The sequence below is a fragment of the Lepidochelys kempii genome, chromosome 1 (assembly GCF_965140265.1).
Source record: "Lepidochelys kempii isolate rLepKem1 chromosome 1, rLepKem1.hap2, whole genome shotgun sequence".
NCBI classification, from domain to species: Eukaryota; Metazoa; Chordata; order Testudines; family Cheloniidae; genus Lepidochelys; species Lepidochelys kempii.
The window spans coordinates 31,175,700-31,203,092 of record NC_133256.1 but is presented as its reverse complement, the minus strand read 5'-3'; the positions used below and the strand labels follow the sequence as shown (position 1 = coordinate 31,203,092).

General features: G+C 41.7%; 1 protein-coding gene across 2 annotated transcripts in view; it reads left to right on the top strand.

Moving 5' to 3' along the window:
* TRPC6 (transient receptor potential cation channel subfamily C member 6) overlaps positions 1–23,771 on the top strand; it is a 190,835-nt gene extending 167,064 nt beyond the window's left edge. Inside the window, exons 10-12 of one of the 2 annotated variants that reach the window (XM_073337992.1) lie at positions 16,524–16,607; positions 18,789–18,864; positions 22,854–23,771. In XM_073337992.1, the coding sequence (XP_073194093.1) occupies positions 16,524–16,607; positions 18,789–18,864; positions 22,854–23,005 (312 nt within the window). In that variant the 3' untranslated portion in view covers positions 23,006–23,771. Of the gene's footprint in view, positions 1–3,755; positions 3,832–16,523; positions 16,608–18,788; positions 18,865–22,853 lie in introns of those variants that run through there. The other variant, XM_073338002.1, reaches the window with a different exon arrangement.
* The last annotated feature ends 3,622 nt before the right edge of the window (positions 23,772–27,393 follow it).

The following is a 27,393-nucleotide window of genomic DNA, read 5'->3' as shown; positions in this document are numbered from 1 at the left end:
CATCTAGGATGTATCTTTCTATTTCCTCAGGAACACCCTCTAAGAATTGTTCCATTTGCATTAGGAAGGGCAAATTTACTGGAGATTCAACACTTGCTCCTGATATCCAGGCATCCCAATGTTTTACAATGTGGTAGGCATGTCGGGTAAATGACATGTCTGGTTTCCACCTTAGGGCTCTGAACCTCCGACGAGACTGCTCGGGTGTTATCCCCATTCTGACTCTCGCCTTGGATTTAAACAGTTCATACTTGTTCATGTGTTCTTTAGGCATTTCAGCTGCCACCTCAGCTAAGGGTCCACTGAGCTGCGGCCTCAGCTCTACCATGTATTGGTCAGTAGAGATGTTGTACCCAAGGCAGGCCCTTTCGAAGTTTTCTAAGAAGGCCTCAGTATCATCACCTGCCTTGTAGGTGGGGAACTTTCTGGGATGGGAAGTGGTACCTGGAGAAGGATTGCTAGGGTTTGTTGGTATATTCTGCTGGGCCTTTATCCTCTCCATCTCCTCCACATGCTTCCTCTCTTTTTCCTTCTCCTCCTCCACATGCTTCCTCTCTTTTTCCCTCTCCTCCTCCACATGCTTCCTTGCCTCCATTTCCCTCTTGTGGGCAGCCTCTTGGTGTTGTTCTGCCTCCCTTTCTTGTTCCTTCTTCAGCTGCATGAGTTCTATCTGTCTTTCATGTTCCCTTTGTTTTTCCTCAGCCTGAAATTTGGCTAATTCCAGCTGTAGTCGAGCTGAGGATTTGGCCATTCTAACCTCTCTGTTTTTAACTAACTTTACACCCGAGGTTTAGAAATAAACAAACAAAACTTGGCTGTAAAATTTTGCTGTGCTGGAATAGAATACCTATTCTCTGATAGTGATTGTCAGCCTACAGAAAAAGACAATTCCCTTGTCTCTGCTCTGGGCCCAAATTAAAGCAAAAAACCTCCAACTACTTGGAAACCTGCTTACCCAGCCCAAAGAAGAAAAAAATTTCTTTTCAAACCTGTGCTCCTTGTAAAACAAAAAAAAAAAAAAAAATCAAAATCCTAAAAAAAAACCCTGCCACTTTTGTCTCCAGGCAAATGGGTAGAGCACACACCCCCTATTTACTTTTAGGAAGAAAAGAGAAAAAAAAAAAAAAACCTCTGGGTTGGAAGACTGTGAATTTCCCTGCAGGAGTTAAGTACCCTGCCTCCAGGCAAAGAAAATCTGCAATTCACAAGATAATCCCCTTTTGTCTCTGCTTGGCCACAAAGCAGAGAGAAACCAAGCTGCTTTCAGTTTCAAAGCTGCCTTCTGGACTTCCTAAAAATTCCTTTTTAAAATCTGTATTTCTAGTTCAAAAAATCTCAACTGGATCTCAAAATGATTTCAGGTTAATCCCACCACTGTGCCACCATGTCAAGGTTCCTCCCCCACTCTGAACTCTAGGGTACAGATGTGGGGACCTGCATGAAAAACCTCCTAAGCTTATCTTTACCAGCTTAGGTCAAAACTTCCCCAAGGTACAAAATATTACCCCTTGGACAGGCCGCTACCACCACCAAACTAATACTGGTTACTGGGGAAGAGCTGTTTGGACGCGTCCTTCCCCCCAAAATACTTCCCAAAACCTTGCACCCCACTTCCTGGACAAGGTTTGGTAAAAAGCCTCACCAATTTGCCTAGGTGACTACAGACCCAGACCCTTGGATCTTAAGAACAATGAACAATCCTCCCAACACTTGCACCCCCCCTTTCCTGGGAAATGTTGGATAAAAAGCCTCACCAATTTGCATAGGTGACCACAAACCCAAACCCTTGGATCTGAGAACAATGAAAAAGCATTCAGTGTTTTACAAGAAGACTTTTAATAAAAAATAGAAGTAAATAGAAATAAAGAAATCCCCCCTGTAAAATCAGGATGGTATATATCTTACAGGGTAATTAGATTCAAAAACATAGAGAACCCCTCTAGGCAAAACCTTAAGTTACAAAAAAGATACACAGACAGAAATAGTTATTCTATTCAGCACAATTCTTTTCTCAGCCATTTAAAGAAATCATAATCTAACACATACCTAGCTAGATTACTTACTAAAAGTTCTAAGACTCCATTCCTGTTCTGTCCCCGGCCAAGACGACTACAGACAGACACACAAACCCTTTGTTTCTCTCCCTCCTCCCAGCTTTTGAAAGTATCTTGTCTCCTCATTGGTCATTTTGGTCAGGTGCCAGCGAGGTTACCTTTAGCTTCTTAACCCTTTACAGGTGAGAGGAGCTTTCCCCTGGCCAGGAGGGATTTCAAAGGGGTTTACCCTTCCCTTTATATTTATGACACAGGGCCTCTCAAATTATGCCTTGCTACACTGTGGTTCTCATTCTAGGATTATACCTCTTCCCCTATTGTTTTATGTGGCGTGTTTTTATCTGAAAAGTCTTCTGTTCTCTGAAGCATTTAGACAATAGATTTCAGATGATAGGACACTATAATGCAGCAGAGCTGGCCTGCTGCTTTATCTAATAGGATTACTCAGTGTTTATACTCAGTATGTTAATTCTTTACCTTGCCAGTATCTCAGTGTAAGCTAAACGCTCATTGCTTTATGGAAACAAATGATATAACACACTATGTTAGGCTGTATTGGAAGTGTGAAGACTGGTGTTATGACATTATTGCAACTCAAGGGGAATGTGGGGAGGGTGGCTAGAACAGCTTCCCAAACCAAATGACCAGAAAGCAGATTATCAGTACTGCCTAATGAGTAGGAAAGTGAGTTAACTGTGACATTTTAAAGGAAAAATCACAAGGTAGTCATCGTGGCAGAAGCAAATGTTATAGAAGTTTGTTTTTTTAAAGTTTACCATTGTTACACCCACCAATGGAATTGGCAGTCTTGTGACAGGGTTAATAACTTTTGTAGGCTTGACCAAGTTCACAGTGACTGGGACTAGGAAATAAGGTTTGTGTGTCAGCATGTTATTAGATAAATGACAAGCAATTTTCCTGGAACAAATTTCAACCAGTTTGCCCTGCTGTGAGCAGACAGTAGAGGACAGCACTTCAATAGCAAAAAGAAGAGCCCATCAGAGGTGTGGGGGCAGAAAGAGCTGTTCCACCTGGGGAAAAGCTTTGCTTTTGTCTCTGCTCTGTGATTTCGCTTGACCCCCTTTCATATATCATTATGCATTGTATCTCTTCTCCTACCTGTGTAATCTCTCCTCCTCCCTCCATGTGCATTCTATTCCCCTGATTTTTTGTCTCCTTTCTCCTCGACCATCCTATTAAAAGATAAGATTTTCCATTAAACAGTAATGAGGAACAACTGGTCATAATCCTAGGACAAAAGGAAAGGAACTGCAGGAGCGGCATTGGGCTATGTTGTGACCTGCTTCTCAACAAATACACAATAGGTTCAAAAATGATCATAGATCGTGTCATAAATATAAAAGGAAGGGTAAACACCTTTAAAATCCCACCTGGCCAGAGGAAAAATGCTTTCCCCTGTAAAGGGTTAAGAAGCTAGGATAACCTCGCTGGCACCTGACCAAAATGACCAATGAGGAGACAAGATACTTTCAAAGCTGGCGGGGGTGGTGGGGGGAGAAACAAAGGTTCTCGCTGTCTGTGTGATGCTTTTGCTGAGAACAGAAAAGGAATGGAGTCTTAGAACGTAATAAGTAATCTAGCTAGATATGCACTAGATTCTGTTTTGTTTAAATGGCTGATAAAATAAGCTGTGCTGAATGGAATGTATATTCCTGTTTTTGTGTCTTTTTGTAACTTAAGGTTGTGCCTAGAGGGATTCTCTTATGTTTTGAATCTGATTGCCCTGTAAGGTATTTACCATCCTGATTTTACAGAGGTGATTCTTTTACTGTTTCTTCAATTAAAATTCTTTTAAGAACCTAGGGGGAGGGATAGCTCAGTGGTTTGAGCATTGGCCTGTTAAACCTAGGGTTGTGAGTTCAATCCTTGAGGGGGCCATTTAGGGATCTGGGCCAAAAATTGGGGATTGGTCCTGCTTTGAGCAGGGGGTTGGACTAGATGACCTCCTGAGGTCCCTTCCAACTCTGATATTCTATGATTCTAATTGCCTTTTCATTGTTCTTAAGATCCAAGGGTTTGGGTCTGTGTTCACCTACGGAAATTGGTGAGGATTTTTATCAAGTCTTCTCCAGGAAAGGGGGTGTAGGGTTTGGGGAGTATTTTGGGGGGAAAGACGTTTCCAAGCGGGCTCTTTCCCTGTTATATATTTGTTGGACGCTTGGTGGTGGCAGCAATAAAGTCCAAGGGCAAAAGGTAAAATAGTTTGTACCTTGGGGAAGTTTTAACCTAAGCTGGTAAAAATAAGCTTAGGGGGTTTTCATGCAAGTCCCCACATCTGTACCCTAGAGTTCAGAGTGGGGAAGGAACCTTGACAGATCCCATAAGCAATATTGCCACTGAAATCAACTTGTCACAGTTTGCCTCTTAACTGATTTTAGAGGCATTCTGTGCATCTCTGGTAACTATCATTACTCAGATTTCATGTCATGTTACTTGTTGAAATTAAACTAAAAGCATATATAATACCCACGATAAGATGCTGAATTTTGCTTATGCATGGTTTCTAATGACCTCAGCATTTGCAAACCTCTTGTCAAGTTGCTAGATGCAAACTGATTTTACAGCTTCCTTCAGTGAGAAGGGTGTCACTGAAATGCACTGACTTGCAGGAGGTATATGTGCTACTCAAAATGGGCTGATGGCAAGAAACAAAAAAAAACAAAAGATTTTTGTTTTCAACTTCAGGTACAATTTTCAAGAGCATGTAAGGGACCTGGAAGCACCAATCCCAATTACTTTCAATGACTTTTAAGTCACTTCTTCCATATCTCATCCTTGCTCCCTATCTGTATTGGCCAAGGAAACTGAGTTTGGACCTTAAACTAGAACCATGATCAAACAGGTGTTTCTGGAAAGATACTATCATCATATCCTTAGACATTGTGGACAGGGCCCTAGAAACCCAGTCCTGTTTGCGTAGCTTAAAATAGCATCTTTGACAGACAGCCATGTGGAATGTAACCCGTGTTTGGAAGGTTTTTTCCAGCTTTGACCTAGCTGTTAAATTTAAAATATTAATAATGTTTTCCACTAGCTGAAGAGTGATTCTAGAATATCAAATGCTAAATAAGTGTACTTTCTCTCCTGTTAAGACAGCTATAAACATTTGATTCTCAATAAAAAAAAATAAATAAAACCTCTTCCACTGAAAAGCCATAAACCTCTGAGCTCATATCCCCTGGCTATTTAGGGTTTCCACCACAGAGTCTGAAACTCCTAGCCAATCACAGTTTTGCTTTTGGAGATACCTGTGGTCTGGAGTTGGCCCTGTCTGCATCCATCACATGGCACCCCTCCATACTTCTTAAAAAACCAACCTTTGTTTCCAAAGGCATTGTTTAGAACGACCACTACTGGTATATTATTTATCACTTTCCCTTTGTAGCCTTTATAATACATCATCCCCTCCCCCATCTAGACCAGGTGTGGATCACAGAATCATAGAATATTCCGGGTTGGAAGGGACCTCAGGAGGCCATCTAGTCCAACCCCCTGCTCAAATCAGGACCTAATCCCCAACTAAATAATCCCAGCCAGGGATTTGTCAAGCCTGACCGTAAATATGGTATGATAATGATTCATTATCGTTGTTTTCATTTCATCCTCAGAATGGCATCCACAGTCTTCATGTCAATAAGCTTTGTAATTTGGAATAAGACCATGGGAAGGGTCCTGATCTTGCAAACTGTTAACCAGTTGAGCTGTCCATACTCACAGGAGTAGTTTCAGTGGGCTGACTGAACTGTGTAAGGGTGTGCAGGATCAGACACAAAACTCCATATGTTTTCTGCAAATAGATCCTTTCTGCTCTTGCTACAGAAGGAGTAGCAGCACTATGGCAGTAAAAAGGAAGGCCACATAGAGAGAATGTGGAAATTCTGTAGTGCCAACCCTCCTTATCTTGCATAAGATGGAGACAAAGCCAGACCTTTGGTGTTTATAGGGGAAGTCACAAAGTAGCACACCACAAACAAGTTTTTTGAGACCCACCTAACATTTCAAAATAAAGGCATGACACATGTTCTCTTCCAGCTTCCTTTCCGCTGAGTCAGTGACTCAGGAAATGGTGCCCCTAAAGGCTGTAATCCAGGGCCACAGTTCAATGCAATACATTCCCCACATTTCCCCTAATTTTTGGTGGCACTTGACTGGAGCAGCGTGACCCTTGCATTTCCTGGAGAGAGAAGAAGATCACCTTCTCCTCCGAATACTGCCAAAGGGTCTCCCTGTGTGCAGACTGCCTCAACCTTTTGGTCCAGGGCTCCTGTGGCTTTCTTCCCTTTATGGCGACCTTTCAGGCTGGATCTGGGGTGACATTTTACAAGTGAGCTGTAGCTCACGAAAGCTTATGCTCAAATAAATTGGTTAGTCTCTAAGGTGCCACAAGTACTCCTTTTCTTTTTGCAAAAACAGACTAACACGGCTGTTACTCTGAAACCTGTCATTTTACACATGAAGAACCAAAAAATAGAGAGAAGTAGATTTTTTAAAAAATTGCATCCATCCCTTTTAATTTCAGAATCAAATTTCTTTATGAAGCATAAAGTGTAGCTCCTCCACAAACTGGGTTTGAAGGCCATGAAATCTGTTCATTTTTCCGGACCAAGAGAATGATGACAGCATGTGTCCTGAGTGAGCTGTCATCTTTGAATATGGCCTTTCAGAAAAGAAATAAGGAATAACTAATAAATGTATACTTAATAGAAAATAAATTAAAATGTTGTATCATATTAGCATGTTTTTGCTGACTCTAACAATGCAAAATATCATTTTGTAATTTTTTTATTCTACTATTATAGATTCTACTATTATATACAATGCTGTATAATGAAAAGTGCCCTCTGATTCTGATGTCCAAACTGAGCAACTGGTCATGCTTTTGAGATGTGCTGCAATTCCAAACTCCAGTTGAAGTGCATAGGAATTGCTGATGCTCAGCACCTCTGAAAATCAGGTTCAAGTTGTCCCAAGTTGGACGACAAGACACTGGCACTCAAAGTCAGCAGGCTCTTTGGAAAATGTGACTATATGACACTAATGAAGTGCAATACAACACTACTACCACAATAGGCAAGGTTTACTTAAAAAAAGTCTTAACTGATTTTTAAATGATACAAAACAATGATATATAACAATATGGACACGCAGCACTAAGGGTACGTCTATACAGCAAAGAAAAACCCACGGTTGGCCCATGCCAGCTGACTTGAACTTGCCGTGCTCTTTCATTGCTATGTAGACTTCCGGGCTCAGGCTGGAGCCCGGGTTCTAGGACCCAGCAAGGTAGGAGGGTCCCAGAGCTCAGGCTCCAGCCTGTCCCTGAAGTCCACACAGCAATGAAACAGCCCCTGAGTCGGCTAACATGGGACTGCAGCAGGTTTTTCTTTCTTATGTAGGCTAAACTATGATACTAAACTGCTCAAGATAGTTAAGACCAAAGCAGACTGTGAAGAACTTCAAAAAGATCTCACAAAACTAAGTGATTGGGCAATAAAATGGCAAATGAAATTTTATGTGGATAAATGGACATTGGAAGAAATAACCCCAACTATACATACAATATGATAGGGGCTAATTTAGCTACAACTAATCAGGAGAAAGATCTTTGAGTCATCATGGATAGTTCTCTGAAGATGTCCATGCAGTGTGCAGCGGCAGTCAAAAAAGCAAACAGGATGTTAGGAATCATTAAAAAGGGGATAGAGAATAAGACAGAGAATATCTTATTGCCCTTTTATAAATCCATGGTACGCCCACATCTTGAATATTGTATACAGATGTGGTCCCCTCATCTCAAAAAAGATATACTGGCATTAGAAAAGGTTCAGAAAAGAGCAACTAAAATGATTAGGGGTTTGGAACGGGTCCCATATGAGGAGAGATTAAAGAGGCTAGGACTTTTCAACTTGGAAAAGAGGAGACTAAGGGGGATATGATAGAGGTCTATAAAATCATGAGTGGTGTGGAGAAAGTGAATAAGGAAAATTTATTTACTTGTTCCCATAATGTAAGAACTAGGGGCCACCAAATGAAATTAATGGGTACCAGGTTTAAAACAAACAAAATGAAGCTGTTCTTCACTCAGTGCACAGTCAACCTGTGGAACTCCTTGCCTGAGGAGGTTGTGAAGGCTAGGACTACAACAGGATTTAAAAGAGAACTGGATAAATTAATGGAGGTTAAGTCCATTAATGGTTATTAGCCAGGATGGGTAAGGAATGGTGTCCCTAGCCTCTGTTTGTCAGAGGCTGGAGATGGATGGCAGAAGAGAGATCACTTGATTGTTACCTGTTAGTTTCACTCCCTCTGGGGCACCTGGCATTGGCCACTGTCGGTAGACGGGATCCTGGGTGGACCTTTGGTCTGACCCAGTATGGCCATTCTTATGTTCTTACGTTATACCCTAAGTAACCAAAGTTCTGGACCACTCCACCTCTTCTTTTACGCAACACTTCCATAGCGATCACCTGTCACTTATGCAGCTGTTTATCATTAGATAAGAGAGACACTGTATGGCTTACAATGCCACATAAATGTGTATGGCTAATAGTTGTAGGCCCTGATTCAGCAAAACACTTAAGCATATTTTTAAAGTTAAGGACATCTCTAAATTCTTTTGCTGAACTGAGGTGTAGTCATTTTGTCAGGCGTGATAGGAATCCTTTGTATTTTTTCTAAATACTTATGTGCTGGCTGTGATTATACAGTCAATAAATCTTAGTGATTAGGTTTGTCATTTCTCTAGCAAACTTAATTTACTCTCTGAGTAATTTTCAGGAGAGAAAATTCTGCAGCCACGAAGCTCAAAAAGAGAGCTTCCAAATCTGTTATGAGAGTGAAATGCAGTTTGTGACAGGGTCAGGCCGGATGGCTACAGGAGAGTAATAGAAGGCAGATATATTAGCCCCAGGTTAAGTAGGTCCTTTTTCCCTGGGTAAGGTAACAGGGAAGGTTCCAGAACAATCAGGAACCTTCTGGAGACAATTAAGACAGACAGGCTGATTAGAACACCTGCAGCCAATCAAGAAGCTGCTAGAATCAATTAAGGCAGGCTAATCAGGGCACCTGGGTTTAAAAAGGAGCTCACTTCAGTTTGTGGTGCAGGTGTAAGGAGCTGGGAGCAAGATGCACTAGGAGCTGACAGTGAGAACACATATTGTTGGAGGACTGAGGAGTACAAGCATTATCAGACACCAGGAGGAAGGTCCTATGGTGAGGATAAAGAAGGTGTTGGGAGGAGGCCATGGGGAAGTAGCCCAGAGAGTTGTAGCTGTTCCAGGAGGCACTCTAGACAGCTGCATTCCACAGGGCCCTGGGCTGGAACCCAGAGTAGAGGGCGGGCCCGGGTTCCCCCCAAACCTCCCAACTCCTGATCAGACACAGGAGGAGTTGACCTGGACTGTGGGTTCACAAAAACGGCCAGACTGAGGGCTGCCATGAAGCTCCAAGGCGAGCGAATCTGCCAATAAGCGCAAAACCCACCAAGGTAGAGGAAGAACTTTGTCACAAGTTGTAATCCTGGCGTTCTCTGCCACCAAGTGGTCTTACACAGTTATGCAATAAATTATATATCCCATCTCTATTGCTGTTACAGGTTGATTTAACAAAGTTACACACTTTTATATATCACTTGATTTACCTGCCTAAATTAAATACATTTCATGTTTTCAGTGTTCTTTGGGCTCAGTTAAAAAGTCTGTCACATATTGTATCAATTTTTACATCTGTTGACAAAGGGGAAGATGTAGTAAAGTGTTAATAATAAGATAAAGGTAGTGAAGTATACCATTCATTTCTACTCTTCTTAATCAGGTGTTATGAACATTGTACAGGACATAGGCACCAACGCTGTGGGTGATCTGGGGCTGAAGCACCTACTTAAAAAAACTAGGGGGTGCTCAGCACCTGCAGAGCCAGATTAATCTTTTGTGGGTCCTGGCATGCGGACCCTGGCCCCGCCCCCTGCTCCACCCATACAGCACCCCGAGGCCCCACCCCTGCTCTGCCCCCAAGGCCATGCCCCCACTCATCCTCTTCCCCCCGAGGCCATGCCCGCTGCTTGCCTGGGGTGGAGGGGGCAGAGAGAAGCACGCACCAGCAAAAACAAAACTCAGTACCTGTGGCACAGGAGTCTACAATGAAGTCCTTATGGCAAAAAATGGCAACCCATGCACAGTGGAGCCATTAAAATGCAATGATTGTCAAACAAAATGATTTTGTTCCAACAAGTACCTAAGCTTGCTTATGCTGAAGTCAGTCTCCAATCCCTTTTTGACTTCAGTGGGAACAGAATTGTACTTCTATCTTGTTCATGTTTCAAAATTGGGTACAGGAAGCAATTTTCAGAAACAGGTTCTAATACAGCTTCAGAGATACTGCGTAGTTGAATATGACTTCATTTTCTAATTTAGAATTGTCTTTAAAAGCCCTTCAAGTATTACCATAATAATACATTATGACCGTTTAAAATTATAAACAATGACAAGAGATACCAACAAAAAACAATCAATATCTTGTTGTAGCTCAAAAAAATTTTATTTAATTTCCCAACTAAATAGACCTTCAAGGGCTATTACAAAGAGATGCAGATACATAATATGAATCATATAAAACCTATGAGTAGAAAGAAGTAGACCCAATTTCCCTGCTCTGGTCTACTTATTTGCTTCTTTCTTCATTATCATGAGTAGAACTGGGTAGGAAAATTTTCTTTCCCATCCTGTGACTTTTCAAGATTTTGAAAAATTTTCCCATTACATATTGGGGCAAACCTGAGGCCTTTCAAATTATTTGCAAAACATGAGGGAAGGGAGTGCACTCAATTTAGAATTGAGTTATGCCGTTGGTTATGCCACTCAGCAGGGACCTAGATACCAGTCCCTGCTCCAATGAATATTTAATTATTTATACAAAGTGGAACAGCTCCACCACCATAGGTTGAGAAAGAGAGAACCCTACCTGAGGATAGCCAATGGCCTGGTAGTTAGGGCAGTCATGTACAACATAGGAAGGCCCAAGTTCAAGTTACTACACTATCTGATTTTTCTCAGTGATTTTGAATAGAAATTCCATCCTGAACCGAAGTAACCTTCCCAATGAAAGTTTGATCAAAACCAATACGTACCCAGGAGCAGTTTTGGTTCTGCTGAAAAGTCATTTAATGAATAACTTTCCAATCAGCCAAAATTATGAGTTGTTGAGAATAGAATTTCACTTGTCACCAACATTAGTACAAGGAAGAGTGGTATTGAACTATGACATTCACCATGATGGGTACTTCACAGTCATAAAAACTAAGAACAAAAAACAGTTTTTTCATCATCCTGTTCAGCCAGCCAGCTCATTTTCAAGGGCTTTGTCTAGGCCAGGATCTTACCACTTCACTGGAAAAATTATTGCATAAACTAAATGAGATTACCATTTGAACTTTTCCCTCGTGTTCACCCTAAACTTCTAGCGCAGTGTTATCCAATTATGTCTACTATTTCTTCTTTAAATGATAATAACTTTGAATTTATAACAATGCTTCCTTCTTTTAGGCCTCCAACAGATATTCGTGTTATATCACCCAATAGTCATATTTTAACAAGATCATGAAATGGCTTACACAAAAATTGTTGCTGGTATAATGCACCTATTTAAAAGAAACTATCTACACACAAGTAAAGTTAGACTAAGAAATATTTTGATGCATAAAGACATACAGGAAAATCTGCTTTATTTACTCCAGGGTAAATCCAGAGTAACTCCATTATTTTAGTTGCATTATTTTGGATTTACAGTGGACGTGAAAGTAAAGTTTGTTTTTGATTTTTAGAAAACAAGCCACATTAGAAAATCTCAGACAAAAGGCTAACTTCCAGTTAGGAAGTTCTGAAGGGAGTGGGGAAAATTGAGCATTTTAAGTGTTGTCCTCATTACAGATTAAGGGCTTGGTTCTGATCTCACTTGCATAAGTTTTATACCTATATAATGCTGACTTCTCAGGTTTTACTCCTGATTTACAGTCTTATAAGTAAAATCAGAATCTAGCCCTAATAAAGCCCTCTGCTCAGACTTCATAGTCTAAGGGACCAATCTTATTTAATCTTTTTATTACTGACCTCGGCACAAAAAGTGGGAGTGTGCTAATAAAGTTTGCGGATGATACAAAGCTGGGAGGTATTGCCAATTTAGAGAAGGACAGGGATATCCTACAGGAGGATCTGGATGACCTTGTAAACTGGAGTAATAGTAATAGCATGAAATTTAATAGTGAGACGTGTAAGGTCATGCATTTAGGGATTAATAACAAGAATTTTAGTTATAAACTGGGGACGCATCAATTAGAAGTAACGGAGGAGGAGAAGGACCTTGGAGTATTGGTTGATCATAGGATGACTATGAGCCGCCAATGTGATATGGCCGTGAAAAAAGCTAATGCGGTCTTGGGATGCATCAGGAGAGGTATTTCCAGTAGGGATAAGGAGGTTTAAGTACCGTTATACAAGGCACTGGTGAGACCTCACCAGGAATACTGTGTGCAGTTCTGGTCTCCCATGTTTAAGAAGGATGAATTCAAACTGGAACAGGTACAGAGAAGGGCTACTAGGATGATCCGAGGAATGGAAAACTTGTCTTATGAAAGGAGACTCAAGGAGCTTGGCTTGTTTAGCCTAACTAAAAGAAGGTTGAGGGGAGATATGATTGCTCTCTATAAATATATCAGAGGGATAAATACCGTAGAGGGAGAGGAATTATTTAAGCTCAGTACCAATGTGGACACAAGAACAAATGGATATAAACTGGCCACCAGGAAATTTAGACTAGAAATTAGACGAAGGTTTCTAACCATCAGAGGAGTGAAGTTTTGGAACAGCCTTCCAGGGGAAGCAGTAGGGACAAAAGATCTATCTGGCTTTAAGATTAAACTCAATAAGTTTATGGAGGAGATGGTATGATGGGATAACATGGTTTTGGTAATTAAATATTCATGGTAAATAGGCCCAATGGCCTGTGATGGGATATTAGATGGGGTGGGATCTGAGTTACCCAGGAAAGAATTTTCTGTATTATCTGGCTGATGAATCTTGCCCATATGCTCAGAGTTTAGCTGATCGCCGTATTTGGGGTCGGGAAGGAATTTTCCTCCAAGGCACATTGGAAGAGGCCTTGGAGGTTTTTCGCCTTCCTCTGTAGCATGGGGCATGGGTCACTTGCTGGAGGATTCTCTGCTCCTTGAAGTCTTTAAAGCACGATTTGAGGACTTCAGTAGCTCAGACATAGGTGAGAGGTTTTTTGCAGGAGTGGTGGGTGAAATTCTGTGGCCTGCGTTGTGCAGGAGGTCAGACTAGATGATCATAATGATCCCTTCTGACCTAAATATCTATGAATCTATGAATCTAATATCAGACACAAGCTGAAAACTTACTACACACTAGTCCTTAGTTCTTCTTGCAATTCAGGCATAGCTTATTTCCTGTTATATCCCAATGTACTTTCTATCAGGTTTCAAGGCTTTCCAATTCATTTATAGCTAAGCATTCAACTGATTAAAGCACAAGAATGCCTGGTACCAAAATGCCCACTAAAAATACAACATGTACCCACAGTTTAATACACAATAGCATCTGAGATATTGTGGCTGTGTCCCTATATTTTGAAGAGGAAATATTTTTTGTATGTCAGATACAACTGTAAAAGATTTTGACTTTGTAATGCCGACCTCTTTAGGTCCTCATCCAGGTCAATCATCGTTTATATTTCAGATTCCTTATTTCTTGCATTACTGTTCAGAGAGCTGGTTGATTTGTCTCAATCAATAGTAATACATGAATTGTTTTCTTCTGACAGTTCCTAAATCATCCTTATTACAATCTAATCATTCAGCTACACTATTGAATTCATCTTTTCATAACAATATTGTGTTTTGGTCTTTCTCAAAGACATTAACCAATAATGCATCCTAAATAACTGCAGCCCTGGATTATCTGCCAGTAATTTGTTCTCCAGTTTTGAATAATGTCCATTCATTCCAGTGTTTAACAAAAATGCTGTTCAGAAATATACTGTGAAATCAGAACCTCCATGGGCTTCTGACTTGCATTGCTTAATCATCTTACACTAAGACATTAATGAAACTGAGGGGAGCAACAAGCCAAGGGAACCAAATTCTTCACTGTCTTACACCTTTACACTTTACATCCTCACTGTAACCTTTACACCTGTACAAAGTGGCTGCAAAACACAAACTAATGGTATATGAGGCCTGACATCAGTGGAGTTACACAAATATAAAACTGCAGTATTTAAGAGGAGAATCAGGCTCTTGAACTCCATTACATACCTAACCTGCATGAGGGTGTAAAGTTTCCCAGAACTTAAGAGAATCTATTCCATTCTGCAATTCTCTTTGGTGTTCCTTTTTGTTGAGGTTGGGTGTCTTTTTGGGGCTTTGCTAGTTTGGTTTGTTACCTACTCTTTGGTACCTTGGTTCAGGAAAGCACTTTGACCACATCCACTAAGGGACTTCGGTGCCTAAATTCCAGGTTTAGGTGTTACTATGGTCCACCAAACCCCTGCTTATCTGCTGTCTAGCCCTGTAGGCAGCTAAACTCACCTGGTGCCTAAATTTCTGATGTAAAAGTCTATCTTACACCTAAGCCCAAATATGATCCTCAAACCAGGTAGACATAGGTGTTGCCCTGCCTATCTTGCCTGCGGGTCCCAATCTGGCAGATGTGCACTGAGAATGCTTAACTCCATACAAAACAGCCAGGCTCCTTTATAACCTTTAGCCCAGTGGTTAGTGTACTCTCCTGGGATGAGGAAGACCCTAGTTCAATTTCCCTCCTCCCGCATCTGATGAGGAGACAGGATTTGAACAGGGTTTGCTTACCTCCCAGTTGAGTGCCCTCATCACTGGACTACAGAGTCATTCTCACTCTTTTATGGACTGAATTAATTTTAATTATTTTAATACAAAGTGCCTGAAAATGGGATCCACAAAAGCCAGCACACCTGGTAGCTCCCTGTCTAAACTAGCCAATAGCAGATGCTGATGCAATGGGTGTGTCCTTCAAGAAGAGAGATTGAGAGAGCCCCTCATCAAAATATCCCAGAGTCCAGTGGTTAAGACATAGTGGGGACTTAAACCGGGATCTCCCACATACTGGGTGAGTACCCTAACCACTGGATTAAAGGTTATAAGGGAGGTCCTCCTCCTCCTCTCCCACCCTCCCCAGGAATTTTGTGTACGGTTAGCCAGGTGTGTAAGGAGAGAGACTCCAAGTTGTGGTTCCCAAGCAGAGATAGGCATCTAACTCCGTTAGAAGGCTGGGGTTTAGGACACACACATTGCATCAGCATCTGCTATTGACTAGCTTAGACAGGGAGCTGTCAGGTGCGCTGGCTTTTGTGGATCCCATTCTCAGGCACATCTCTCCCCCCCATGCATTGTATAGGGAGCCTGGGCTCCGAACTCAGCCGTTGTGGATTCCAGTTTTCAAGGTGCCTAAAAGTTTAGCATTATGATGCTGAGGGTCACAAGGTTTGGCCAATGTACATGGCAGAGGGGCATTGCTGGCACATCATGGCATATATCACATTATTGCTGGCCATCAAGTGCCAGCAATGCCCCTCTGCCATGTACATTGGCCAAACCAGACAGTCTCTTTGTAAAAGAATAAATGGACACAAGTCAGACATCAGGAGTGGTAACATACAAAGGCCAGTAGGAGGACACTTCAATCTCCCTGGACATTCAATAACAGATTTAAAAGTAGCCATTCTGCAATAAAAAAACTTCAAAAACAGACTTCAAAGAGAAACTGCAGAGCTACAATTCATTCTCAAACTTAACACCATTAATTTGGGCTTGAATAGGGACTGGGAGTGGATGGCTCACTACAAAAGCAATTATCCCTCTCTTGGTATTGACACCTCCTCATCAATTATTAGGAGTAGACCACATCCACCTGGCTGAATTGGCCAGCTTGTCAGCACTGGTTCTCCACTTGTGAGGTAACTCCCTTCTCTTCATTTGCCAGTATATTTATGCCTGTATCTGTAATTTTCACTCCATACATCTGAAGAAGAGGGGTTTTATACCCACAAAAGCTTATACCAAAATACATCTGTTAGTCTTTAAGGTGCTACCAGATTCCTCGTTGTTTTTACATTCAGTTGAAGCATATACTTAAGTGCTTTTCTAAATAGAGTAATTTTCCTGAAGTGGGGACTGGAAGAGTTAAAGTGAACTAGTGTGGTGAAATGCTGTCTCCATTGAATGTAACAGGAGTGTTGTCATTGACATCAATAGAGCCAGGATTTCACTCCTGAAATTTAACCCTTACCCCTACCATTACATCTAAAAGTTAATGTTCTGCTGCAGAATTCTTGTACAAAAAAAAGTATAACTAAATAACCCTTACATTTATTGCTGATACTGATCAAATGTTTTTCTTTCAGCTTGGGCAAAGTAAGCAATCAAGTATAAGAAGCACAGATGATCTCCATTTAAATAGCTTAAGTAATCCTCCACGACAATACCAGGTAAAAGGCAATTTAACACAACTTGCATTGAAAAAGGATTAAGACTCGTCAGATTAAAGATTTAAAGACAAATTCTGATATTAGTAATAGTGTGAATCCGAAGTAAATCTACTGGATGTAAATCTAGAATAATTGTATTGGCTGTATGATTATGGCAGAATGCTTCCTAAATGCTACATTTCTGAGTGGAATACTGTAAAAGGCCAACATGAAGAACAATTTTAGTCAAAGGGAAAGACTCAGTTACACAGTGCACATCAGGAGCAACTCTTCTTTTTGGAAAAAAATCCAGGTCAAAAGCTAATGCAAATTTCTGTATTATATTTCCTCTTTCTTATCCCTCAAGAATTACAAATCACTGTAAGCTTGGTTCCTGCAGTTCCATATTATTATGGTACATTCTATGTATTCTTTGCTATGCATGGGGCCCCAGTCTGCCTTTGAGAGTGCACAGCGGGGAGGAAGCATGTAAGGAGTGTTAGCCAGAAGCTCCAGAAATCACTGCAGCTCCTGCACTTGGAGAAGCATAGAGACAGCTCCCTTCAGATAGTGCCACAAAGGGATGAGAAAGGGACAAGTAGAACTAGCTGGCCATGTGAGCAGAGGTCTGTCTACACTGCACACTTCTTGTGGCAACATTTAGAGTACATACCTGCACCCCCCTCCCCCAACACAGGTATAAATAGCAGTGTACTTGGTGAGGCCTGCCTTAGGTGAGTAAAGACATTTCTGAAAGATGTGGGTATATATGCAAGTATGCTCTCTACTCACGCAAGCTGTGCCTCCCTGTCTACACTGCTATTTTAGAAGTGTAGTGTCCCGCTGCTTCCTGCTGAGGGAGTCTTTTCCTGTACAGGGGAAAGGCTCCAGCAATGGGGAAAGGGTATGGCAGTGGGGAGGCAGCAGGGAAAGGATTGGGCACGTCCCTGCTATGGTACCTTTCCATGAGGTGTGGAAAGGCTCCAGTAGTGGGGAAAGGCTCAGCCTTTCTCAGCTGCCTTCCCCCTGCCAGAGCCTTTCACTGACATGTGTAGCTCTACATAGCTACACACCAGTCCACTCAGAGTGGACGCAGCTTGCTTTTCACTGTAGCATGTAGCTACACGTTCCACTACACGATGACGCCAGTGGTGTGTGGCGTAGACATAGCCGAGGCATAGCTGCATCCCACAAAAGGGTATAGTAGTAAGTATGGAGATCGACTACTCAGGATCTCTTTCATCTCTGAGACAGGAAGCCTGCTGCTGCTCCCCTTGGAGCAGTGTGGCATCACCCCTGACTGTAGGTTGTATCTAATGATACAATCAAGCCCAGAATGCCTTGGCTTTTGGCATGGCCAATCAAGTTATGATGGGCTGATAGCTATTATGATTAAGACGTTACTTCAAAAGCATTAGGCTGGGTGGCTTTATATTTGGAATTTTTTTGGATTATTAAAATATACCATAGTGTCATCCACATTGCAAATGTGATTATGTAATGATGCCGCTGAGCCAATCATCTGTGGGGATTGAATCTGGGCTTCTGGATTTAAAACATGAGCCCCTACTTCCTGAGCTAAACACCAGGTGTGTTTAGAATTGAAGCAACAGCAGACTCATAAACCAGTATACACGGTCTAGCTACTAGAGGAAGACAAAAGTCATTGTGGATTAGCATGGGACACAGTTACAGCACATTAAATGTTAGAACCAAGTGCTTCAGGGAATTTTCTCAGTCTTGAGTTTGGAAGCATATATAATTTAGTGTAATGTAAAATTATATGGAAACAATATATTTATTGCAAAGTTATTTAGTAATTAGCACTGATTAAAGGTCAGATCCTCAGCTGGTGTAAATCAGCCCCATAGAGTCTGTTTTTTCTGCATCATTTTTTAATTGCAAATAAAATTTAATAATTAGTAAGATGTGTCCACTTTTGTCATCTTGCATATATACATATACTGGAAAGTTAATTTTCAGATCAATAGTCTAGATGAAAGCAGAGACTGTCATGTTTCTTTTATGCATGAGAGGCCTTTAATCCTGGTAAATGCCATGGACTGGAGGAGTTAAATGCAACGCTAGATATACAACAACAAAATGTTGACTGAGCACATGCCTTGAAATTTCAGAATCAATGCAAGCAAGTTCAGCTTTGAAAATTCTAACTCTTTTCTCTTTCCTCTTTCCTCGCCCTAGAAGATAATGAAGCGTCTCATTAAAAGATACGTACTGAAAGCTCAGATAAACAAGGAGAATGATGAAGTCAATGAAGGTGAGTGTAGCATATTGATCACAGTTTCAAAGTTAATCATGGAATCAAAAGAAGCAACTCAAAAAAGACTATATTAACTTGTTGGAAGAACATTTCCCAAGCTTTTTGGGACAATCACATTTCAAAGTTCTTGGATACATGGCAAAACAAAAATATATCAGAACCAATAGTAAATTATTACCTAATAAAAAGTATAATGTTAATGTGAGAGACTGATGTTAAGAAAAAGACATGTTTCTTGGATCTCTGCTTCCCACACCAGAGATTGGCTTCCTGGCTATAACATAAACAAGGTAATAGGTGGGGTAATATCTTTTATTGGACCAACTTCTGTTCGTAAAAGAGACAAACTTGTGACCTTCTCAGAGCTCTTCCTCATGTCTAGAGAAGGTAACCAGAATCTGTAAGCTTACTACAAGGTGGGACAGATTAAGTATAAGGGGTTCACATATGTTGTAGGAGACTACTTAAAATGAAGTGGGCAATTAAAGGTTAGAAGGCAGGAGGATGAGTTACAAATTGTTGTAATGAGCCATAAAACTAGTGTCTCTGTTACATCCATGGATTTTGGTGTCCAGCAGAGATATGAATTTAAGTTTCTAGGCTTGTCTTTTGAAGGTGTTGTTTAAGTTTCCTTTGAGATGAGGACTGAGAAGTCAGCTATTGAGTGATTGTTTTGTGAACAGTGTTCAACCATGGGTGACAGGGTATTTTTGTCTTTTATCATTTTTTTCTGTGTTAGTTCATTTGAGAGCATAGTGATTGCCTTGTTTTACTCACATAGTTGTTTTGGGGGCATTTGGTGTACTGAATGAGCTAAATTATGCGTTGGGATGGGCATGTGTAGGGCCCATGGATCTTGAAAGTTGTGTTGTGGGCATTATTGATCATCATAGCAGTGGTTATATGTCCACAGGTTTTGTATCTGTTGTTCTAGCAGGATCTGGTGCCATTTTGAGTTGTATGTCCCGGTATGTGGGGAGTTTGCTTCTGATGATGACCTTGGCAAAGTTGGGGGATTGTTTGAAGGCCAGAAGAGAGGGTTCATGAAAGATTTCTTTCAAGGCTGGGTCCCAGTAAAGTATGGGTTGTAATTATTTTATGATACCCCATTTGTGTCTAGTGTGGGGTTACAAGTCGGGGTGACAACTTGGGGTGTCTAGTCAGTGTTTTGGGGGACAGTTGTATTAAAGCAGGTTGTTCCGGGTTATTTGGGTGGCCAGTTCCACGATGCAATCTGCTTCTCTGGTGGAGTGTCCTTATTTAGTGAAGGTAGTTTTAAATGTGTTTAGGTGTTAACCAAACTTTCTCTTCTGAGGAAATTCTGTGGTATCTAAATGCCTGACTGTAGATAACAGATTTTTTGGTGTGTCTGTAGTGATTGCTGGATCTTGGGGTAAGTGTGTTGCGCTATGGGTTTTTGTACGTAGTCATTTGTAGGGTTCCATTGTGGAAGCTGATTGTGATGTCTAGGATGTTAATTGTGGCATGGGAATGTTCAAGAGTGTTCGATGGATGGATGGTGAAGTTGTGGTGGAAATCTATAAGGTAGTTTAGGTCACCTGTCCAGAAGATGAAAATATTATCAATATATCTCAGGTATATCATTGGTTTTGTGGTGCATTTTTCCAGAAGTTCTTCCTCAGGGTGGTCCACAAAGAGGCTGGCGTATTGGGGTGTCATCCTAGTGCCTAGCCCAGTTTTAAAAAGTATTTGTTGTTAAATGTAAAGCTGTCATGGGTGATGATGACATGGATGGTTTGGTGATGGGTTTGGGGTGGATTTCTGAGCATTGTTCGTTATCTTGTAGATAGTTGAGGCAGGCAGCAATGGCATCGTGGTGAGGGATATTGCTGTATAGGGAGGTGACATCCATGGTAGCAAAGATGGTGTTCTGGGGGAGGTGGTTAATGCTGTGGCGTTTCAGGAGGGAGTCGGTAGTATCTTGGAGAAAATTGGCCCACTGTGTGATGAGTGGTTTGAGGATGGTTTCTATGAGCCCTGATATTGCTTCAGTAAGAGTGCTGTTGCCTACACTGGGAATGATGACGGCTATAACATGTCAAGTGTGTTGCCACTTCTACCAGTAGCTACACATTCCCCATATCTAGGAATTGTTAAACATTCTCATGGAGCACCATCATTTTATTCAGAGATTGTCTTGTGACCACTTCCCCTTGCATTCTTCATGGTGTGGGTCAAGTGTACGCTTGTGGCAATGACAGCAAAAAGTGAAAAAAGTAATACTGGGAAAGGGTTTAACAGAGTTTAGCTTCTTTTAATGTGATTTAATGTATCCAACCAGTTCTCTACATACACTAGCAAGTGTGTTCTGCAGACCCCCACACAGAAGTGCTGCCCTCCCTCTCTCACCCTTCACCATAGATATGCACTGGCTCTGCCTTTCTGTGTGGAATATTGCCCCTGCCAATTGCATATCTGGATTATTTGCTCACTAAACCCTGCTCTGTTTCCTTTTCTTTCTGACTCTATCTTCTTCCTTTCAGACAGGCAGCTGGGGAGTTAAAGCAGAGCTGTGCCTCTGTACTAAAGTGCTTTCCCTGTGGTTCAGCAGGCGATGCAGATTAAGGCTATGGCTACACTAAATTCTAAATCGGCATAAATTATGTCACTCAAGGGTGTGAATAACCCCCCTATCCCCCCCACCCCCGAGCAACATAGCTTATGTCGATTTACATGTCGACGTAGACAGCACTCTGTTGGCAGCTGAGCTTCTCCTGCTGACACAGCTACTGCCACTTGCAGGGGCTGGAGCAGGTAAGCTGAGGGGAGAGCTCTCTCCCTTCAGCTCAGAGCGGCGACACAAGAGAGTTTACAGGAGCGCAACTGCACTGGTTCAGCTGTGCCGCTGTAAGCTCTCTCATGTATCCATAGCCATAGCAAAGTGCAGAAGCTCGGCAGTATTCCAGCTCTTCGCGAGCCTGTGCCTGTTTGCCAGTATTAGCTTGTCACCAGTCCAGGTGAATCCCAGAGAGGAGGTGGAAAAGGCTGGTTATCACTGTGTCTTTTGGAGACCGACATTGAGACCCCTGCAGGCTTGTTACCCAGAGTTTCTAAACTATTGACATATGAATAGAATTCCAGTGTATTATTTTAGTTCTGAACCAGGCTTCTCATTCTTCAGGCAGAAAACCTCTATGTTCTAATAAATGGTGTTAATTTTCTTATTCACCGGCCTGGTTCGAACCTGCTCTTAAACAAGCCTGTTTTCTGAGAAGATGACACTGGTAGATTATTGACGAACATGCCTTTGTGGGATTTGTTTCAGTACCATTAAATCAGGCATATTACATCAACAGTTGTGTGCATTACTTGATGTGTCTCCTTTAAGAAAAATATTTATTCCAAATTGAGTTAAAATCTGAAGACTGGCAATAGTACAACTCTTCCCAAGGAATTACCTCTGAAGAGAGAAAAACTCCATAGGCTTTCCTCGTGGAGGTGCCCCCAGTCATTCTGTGGGTTTGCTGCTGTTCTGCCCAGAAATTGAGCAGAATCGAGTGACCCTGAGGGAGGAAATGGGCTTCAGATGCCTCTGTGATCCCTGAGACCAGAGCTGGCTCTGGCATTCCTAGCACCAATCCACCATGCTCCTTGGTCACTGCTACCTTCAGAGCCCTCATTTAAGAGTGATTCCTCTACATGGAGGGCAGGATTCATATACATGAACCAGATTAATTCTTTGGGGTTATGATGTGCCCCCTACAACTCCCTTACTCCTCATCTCAGACACCCTTACTCCCAGTCACATCTCCTCATGTGGATCCTGACCCCAGAGAGAGCCCCCTCTAAAGACTCAGGAAGAGGCACAGGGCCATAGAGGCAGCTATACTATACACCTACCTTTCTGCTTGGGCAGAGGAAATCCATGCACGGGATGGTCTGGCACTAAGTTACATTTATCATAACTACCTTGGTTACACTCTCTTTTTCTTTTGCTTCATAACTTTTAATCTTCTCTCTCCTAGGGGAACTGAAGGAAATTAAACAGGACATCTCAAGTCTCCGTTATGAACTTCTTGAGGAAAAATCTCAGAACACAGAAGACCTGGCAGAACTCATTAGAAAACTTGGGGAGAAACTTTTGATTGAGCCCCGAAAGGAAGAAAGGAGGAGTTAACCTAAGCATTTAAACAATGAACCAAAAATTCAACAATCCACTTCAAGCCATATTTATCCTCTCTTAATTTTTCTAGCTAAGTTCACAGTTTTAAAACAGATCAAGAAATAAAATTATTCCAGTTCTTTAATGAAAAATTGCAGATGGTTAACCCCTTACATCTGTGATTGACAAAAAAAAGTCATTTGAGAAAAGATATTTATTTATTTTACCCCCCTCCAGAGAAAAATTAATCTTAGATTACTCAATGTGTAATTTCGTTCTTCCAAATGTATCAGCTAAGGCTTGACTAGACCATCCATTAATGATTAAAACTGTTGGCTCTGTAAATCTAAACTCCTCATATCTTAACCTCTTATTATATTTTCAGTAGCTTCCTTTCCTAAATATGCATAAGTATAATTGAACAAAATGGAAGGGAGGAAGGCATATAAGGCCTGGTCTAAAAACATCCCAAATCAAAATCCATTTATTTTTCAAAATAAAATGTTCCCAGGTGGGGGAGAGGGGGAAGGCTCAATTTGCAAATAAAATGCAAAACGATGGAAGTAATTTATTCTGAATTGTTTCCTTGTGAAGATTTGTCATGACATCATGTGAGCTGCCTCCTTACCACTCATTCCACTATGTTTTTCAACAAACCAATACTGAGCTATCCTTCCAGGAAGCTGCATTCCAGTGGGAGTTACTGCATTGAGAAAAGTTTCAGAGTAGCAGCCGTGTTAGTCTGTATTCACAAAAAGAAAAGGAGTACTAGTGGCACCTTAGAGACTAACCAATTTATCTGAGCATAAGCTTTCGTGAGCTACAGCTCACTTCATTGGATGCATTCAGTGGAAAATACAGTGAGGAGATTTATATACACACAGAACATGAAAAAATGGGTGTTATCATACACACTGTAAGAAAAGGGATCACTTAAGATGAGCTATTACCAGCATGAGAGTGGGGGGGGGGGAGGGTGAGAAGAAAACCTTTTGTAGTGATAATCAAGGTGGGCCATTTCCAGCAGTTAACGGGAACATCTGAGGAACAGTGGGGATTGTGGGTGGGGAAATAAACATGGGGAAATAGTTTTACTTTGTGTAATGACACATCCACTCCCAGTCTTTATTCAAGCCTAAATTAATTGTATCCAGTTTGCAAATTAATTCCAATTTTGGAGTCTGTTTTTGAAGTCTTTTTGTTGTAATATTGCGACCTTTAGGTCTGTAATCGAGTGACCAGAGAGATTGAAGTGTTCTCCGACTGGGTTTATGAATATTATAATTCTTGACATCTGATTTGTGTCCATTTATTCTTTTACGTAGAGACTGTCCAGTTTGACCAATGTACATGGCAGAGGGGCATTGCTGGCACATGATGGCATATATCACATTGGTAGATGTGCAGGTGAATGAGCCTCTGATAGTGTGGCTGATGTGATTAGGCCCTATGATGGTGTCCCCTGAATAGATATGTGGACACAGTTGGCAATGGGCTTTGTTGCAAGGATAGGTTCCTGGGTTAGTAGTTCTGTTGTGTGGTGTGTGGTTGCTGGTGAGTATTTGCTTCAGGTGGGGGGCTGTCTGTAAGCAAGGACTGGCCTGTCTCCCAAGATCTGTGAGCATGCGGGATCATCTTTCAGGATAGGTTGTAGATCCTTGATGATGCTTTGGAGAGGTTTTAGTTGGGGGCTGAAGGTGATGGTTAGTGGCATTATGTTATTATCTTTGTTGGTCCTGTCCTGTAGTAGGTGACTTCTGCGTACTCTTCTGGCTCTCTCAATTTGTTTCTTCACTTCAGCAGGTGGGTACTGTAGTTGTAAGAATGCTTGATAGAGATCTTGTAGGTGTTAGTCTCTATCTGAGGGGTTGGAGCAAATGCGGTTGTATCATAGAGCTTGGCTGTAGACGATGGATCGTGTGGTGTGGTCTGGGTGAAAGCTGGAGGTATGTAAGTAGGAATAGCGGTCAGTAGGTTTCCAGTATAGGGTGGTGTTTATGTGACCATCGCTTATTAGCACCGTAGTGTCCAGGAAGTGGATCTCTTGTGTGGACTGGTCCAGGCTGAGGTTGATGGTGGGATGGAAATTGTTGAAATCATGGTGGAATTCCGCAAGGGCTTCTTTTCCATGGGTCCAGATGATGAAGATATCATCAATATAGCGCAAGTAGAGTAGGGGCGTTAGGGGACAAGAGCTGAGGAAGCGTTGTTCTAAATCAGCCATAAAAATGTTGGCATACTGTGGGGCCATGCAGGTACCCATAGCAGTGCCGCTGATTTGAAGGTATACATTGTCCCCAAATGTGAAATAGTTATGGGTGAGGACAAAGACACAAAGTTCAGCCACCAGGTTTGCCATGAAATTATCGGGGATACTGTTCCTGACGGCTTGTAGTCCACCTTTGTGTGGAATATTGGTGTAGAGGGCTTCTACATCCATAGTGGCCAGGATGGTATTTTCAGGAAGATCACCGATGGATTGTAGTTTCCTCAGGAAGTCAGTGGTGTCTCGAAGATAGCTGGAAGTGCTGGTAGCGTTGGGCCTGAGGAGGGAGTTTACATAGCCAGACAATCCTGCTGTCAGGGTGCCAATGCCTGAGATGATGGGGCATCCAGGATTTCCAGGTTTATGGATCTTGGGTAGCAGATGGAATACCCCAGGTCGGGGTTCCAGGGGTGTGTCTGTGTGGATTTGTTCTTGTGCTTTTTCAAGGAGTTTCTTGAGCAAATGCTGTAGTTTCTTTTGGTAACCCTCAGTGGGATCAGAGGGTAATGGCTTGTAGAAAGTGGTGTTGGAGAGCTGCCGAGCAGCCTCTTGTTCATATTCCGACCTATTCATGATGACAACAGCACCTCCTTTGTCAGCCTTTTTGATTATGATGTCAGAGTTGTTTCTGAGGCTGTGGATGGCATTGTGTTCTGCACAGCTGAGGTTATGGGGCAAGTGACGCTGCTTTTCCACAATTTCAGCCCATGCACGTCGGCGGAAGCACTCTATGTAGAAGTCCAGTCTGTTGTTTCGACCTTCAGGAGGAGTCCACCTAGAATCCTTCTTTTTGTAGTGTTGGTAGGAAGGTCTCTGTGGATTAGTATGTTGTTCAGAGGTGTGTTGGAAATATTCCTTGAGTCGGAGATGTCGAAAATGGGATTCTAGGTCACCACAGAACTGTATCATGTTCGTGTGGGTGGAGGGGCAGAAGGAGAGGCCCCGAGATAGGACAGATTCTTCTGCTGGGCTAAGAGTATAGTTGAATAGATTGACAATATTGCTGAGTGGGTTAAGGGAACCATTGCTGTGGCCTCTTGTGGCATGTAATAGTTTAGATAGTTTAGTATCCTTTTTCTTTTGTCGAGAAGCAAAGTGTGTGTTGTAAATGGCTTATCTAGTTTTTGTAAAGTCCAGCCACGAGGAAGTTTGTGTGGAAGGTTGGCTTTTTATGAGAGTATCCAGTTTTGAGAGCTCATTCTTATTCTTTCCCCGTTTGCTGTAGAGGATGTTGATCAGGTGGTTCCGCAGTTTCTTTGAGAGCATGTGGCAATATTACAACAATATTACAACAAAAAGACTTCAAAAACAGACTCCAACGAGAGACTGCTGAATTAGAATTAATTTGCAAACTGGATACAATTAACTTAGGCTTGAATAAAGACTGGGAGTGGATGGGTCATTACACAAAGTAAAACTATTTCCCCATGTTCATTTCCCCCTCCATCACTGTTCCTCAGATGTTAACTGCTGGAAATAGCCCACCTTGATTATCACTACAAAAGGTTTTCTTCCCCCCAACCCCCGGCTCTCCTGCGGGTAATAGCTCATCTTAAGTGATCACTTTCCTTACAGTGTGTATGATAACACCCATTTTTTCATGTTCTGTGTGTATATAAATCTCCTCACTGTATTTGCCACTGAATGCATCCGATGAAGTGAGCTGTAGCTCATGAAAGCTTCTGCTCAAATAAATTGGTTAGTCTCTAAGGTGCCACTAGTACTCCTTTTCTTTTTTGCATTGAGAAAAGAACACCTTTCACAAAGTTTTATTGAAAAGCTATTGTTGAGGTCCAAAGCAAAGCCCCCAATCCAAATCTGCCTGAACCTTGGAGAAGTTCTGATCGGTTTCTATCTTCTGAGCTGCCCCAATTTCTCTAATGTCTTGAACCACACCAGCAGCTCTGAACACTCCCAAATTTTAGAGGAGTTTGCATCTGGATCATTTTGTTCGCTGACACTTCCATCTAGGAAGGACCAAACCAAACTCCAGATGCTAACCTTCTGAGTTCTTGGAAGCTTTTGCATCTGGATATGAACATCTTCAAAGTGTAAATAATTTGTTTTATCTGGTCCCATTTTTAGCAAAAGGAAAATCATAGTCTGAAAGTAATAGCTTTTTAAACTTTGTGGAGCA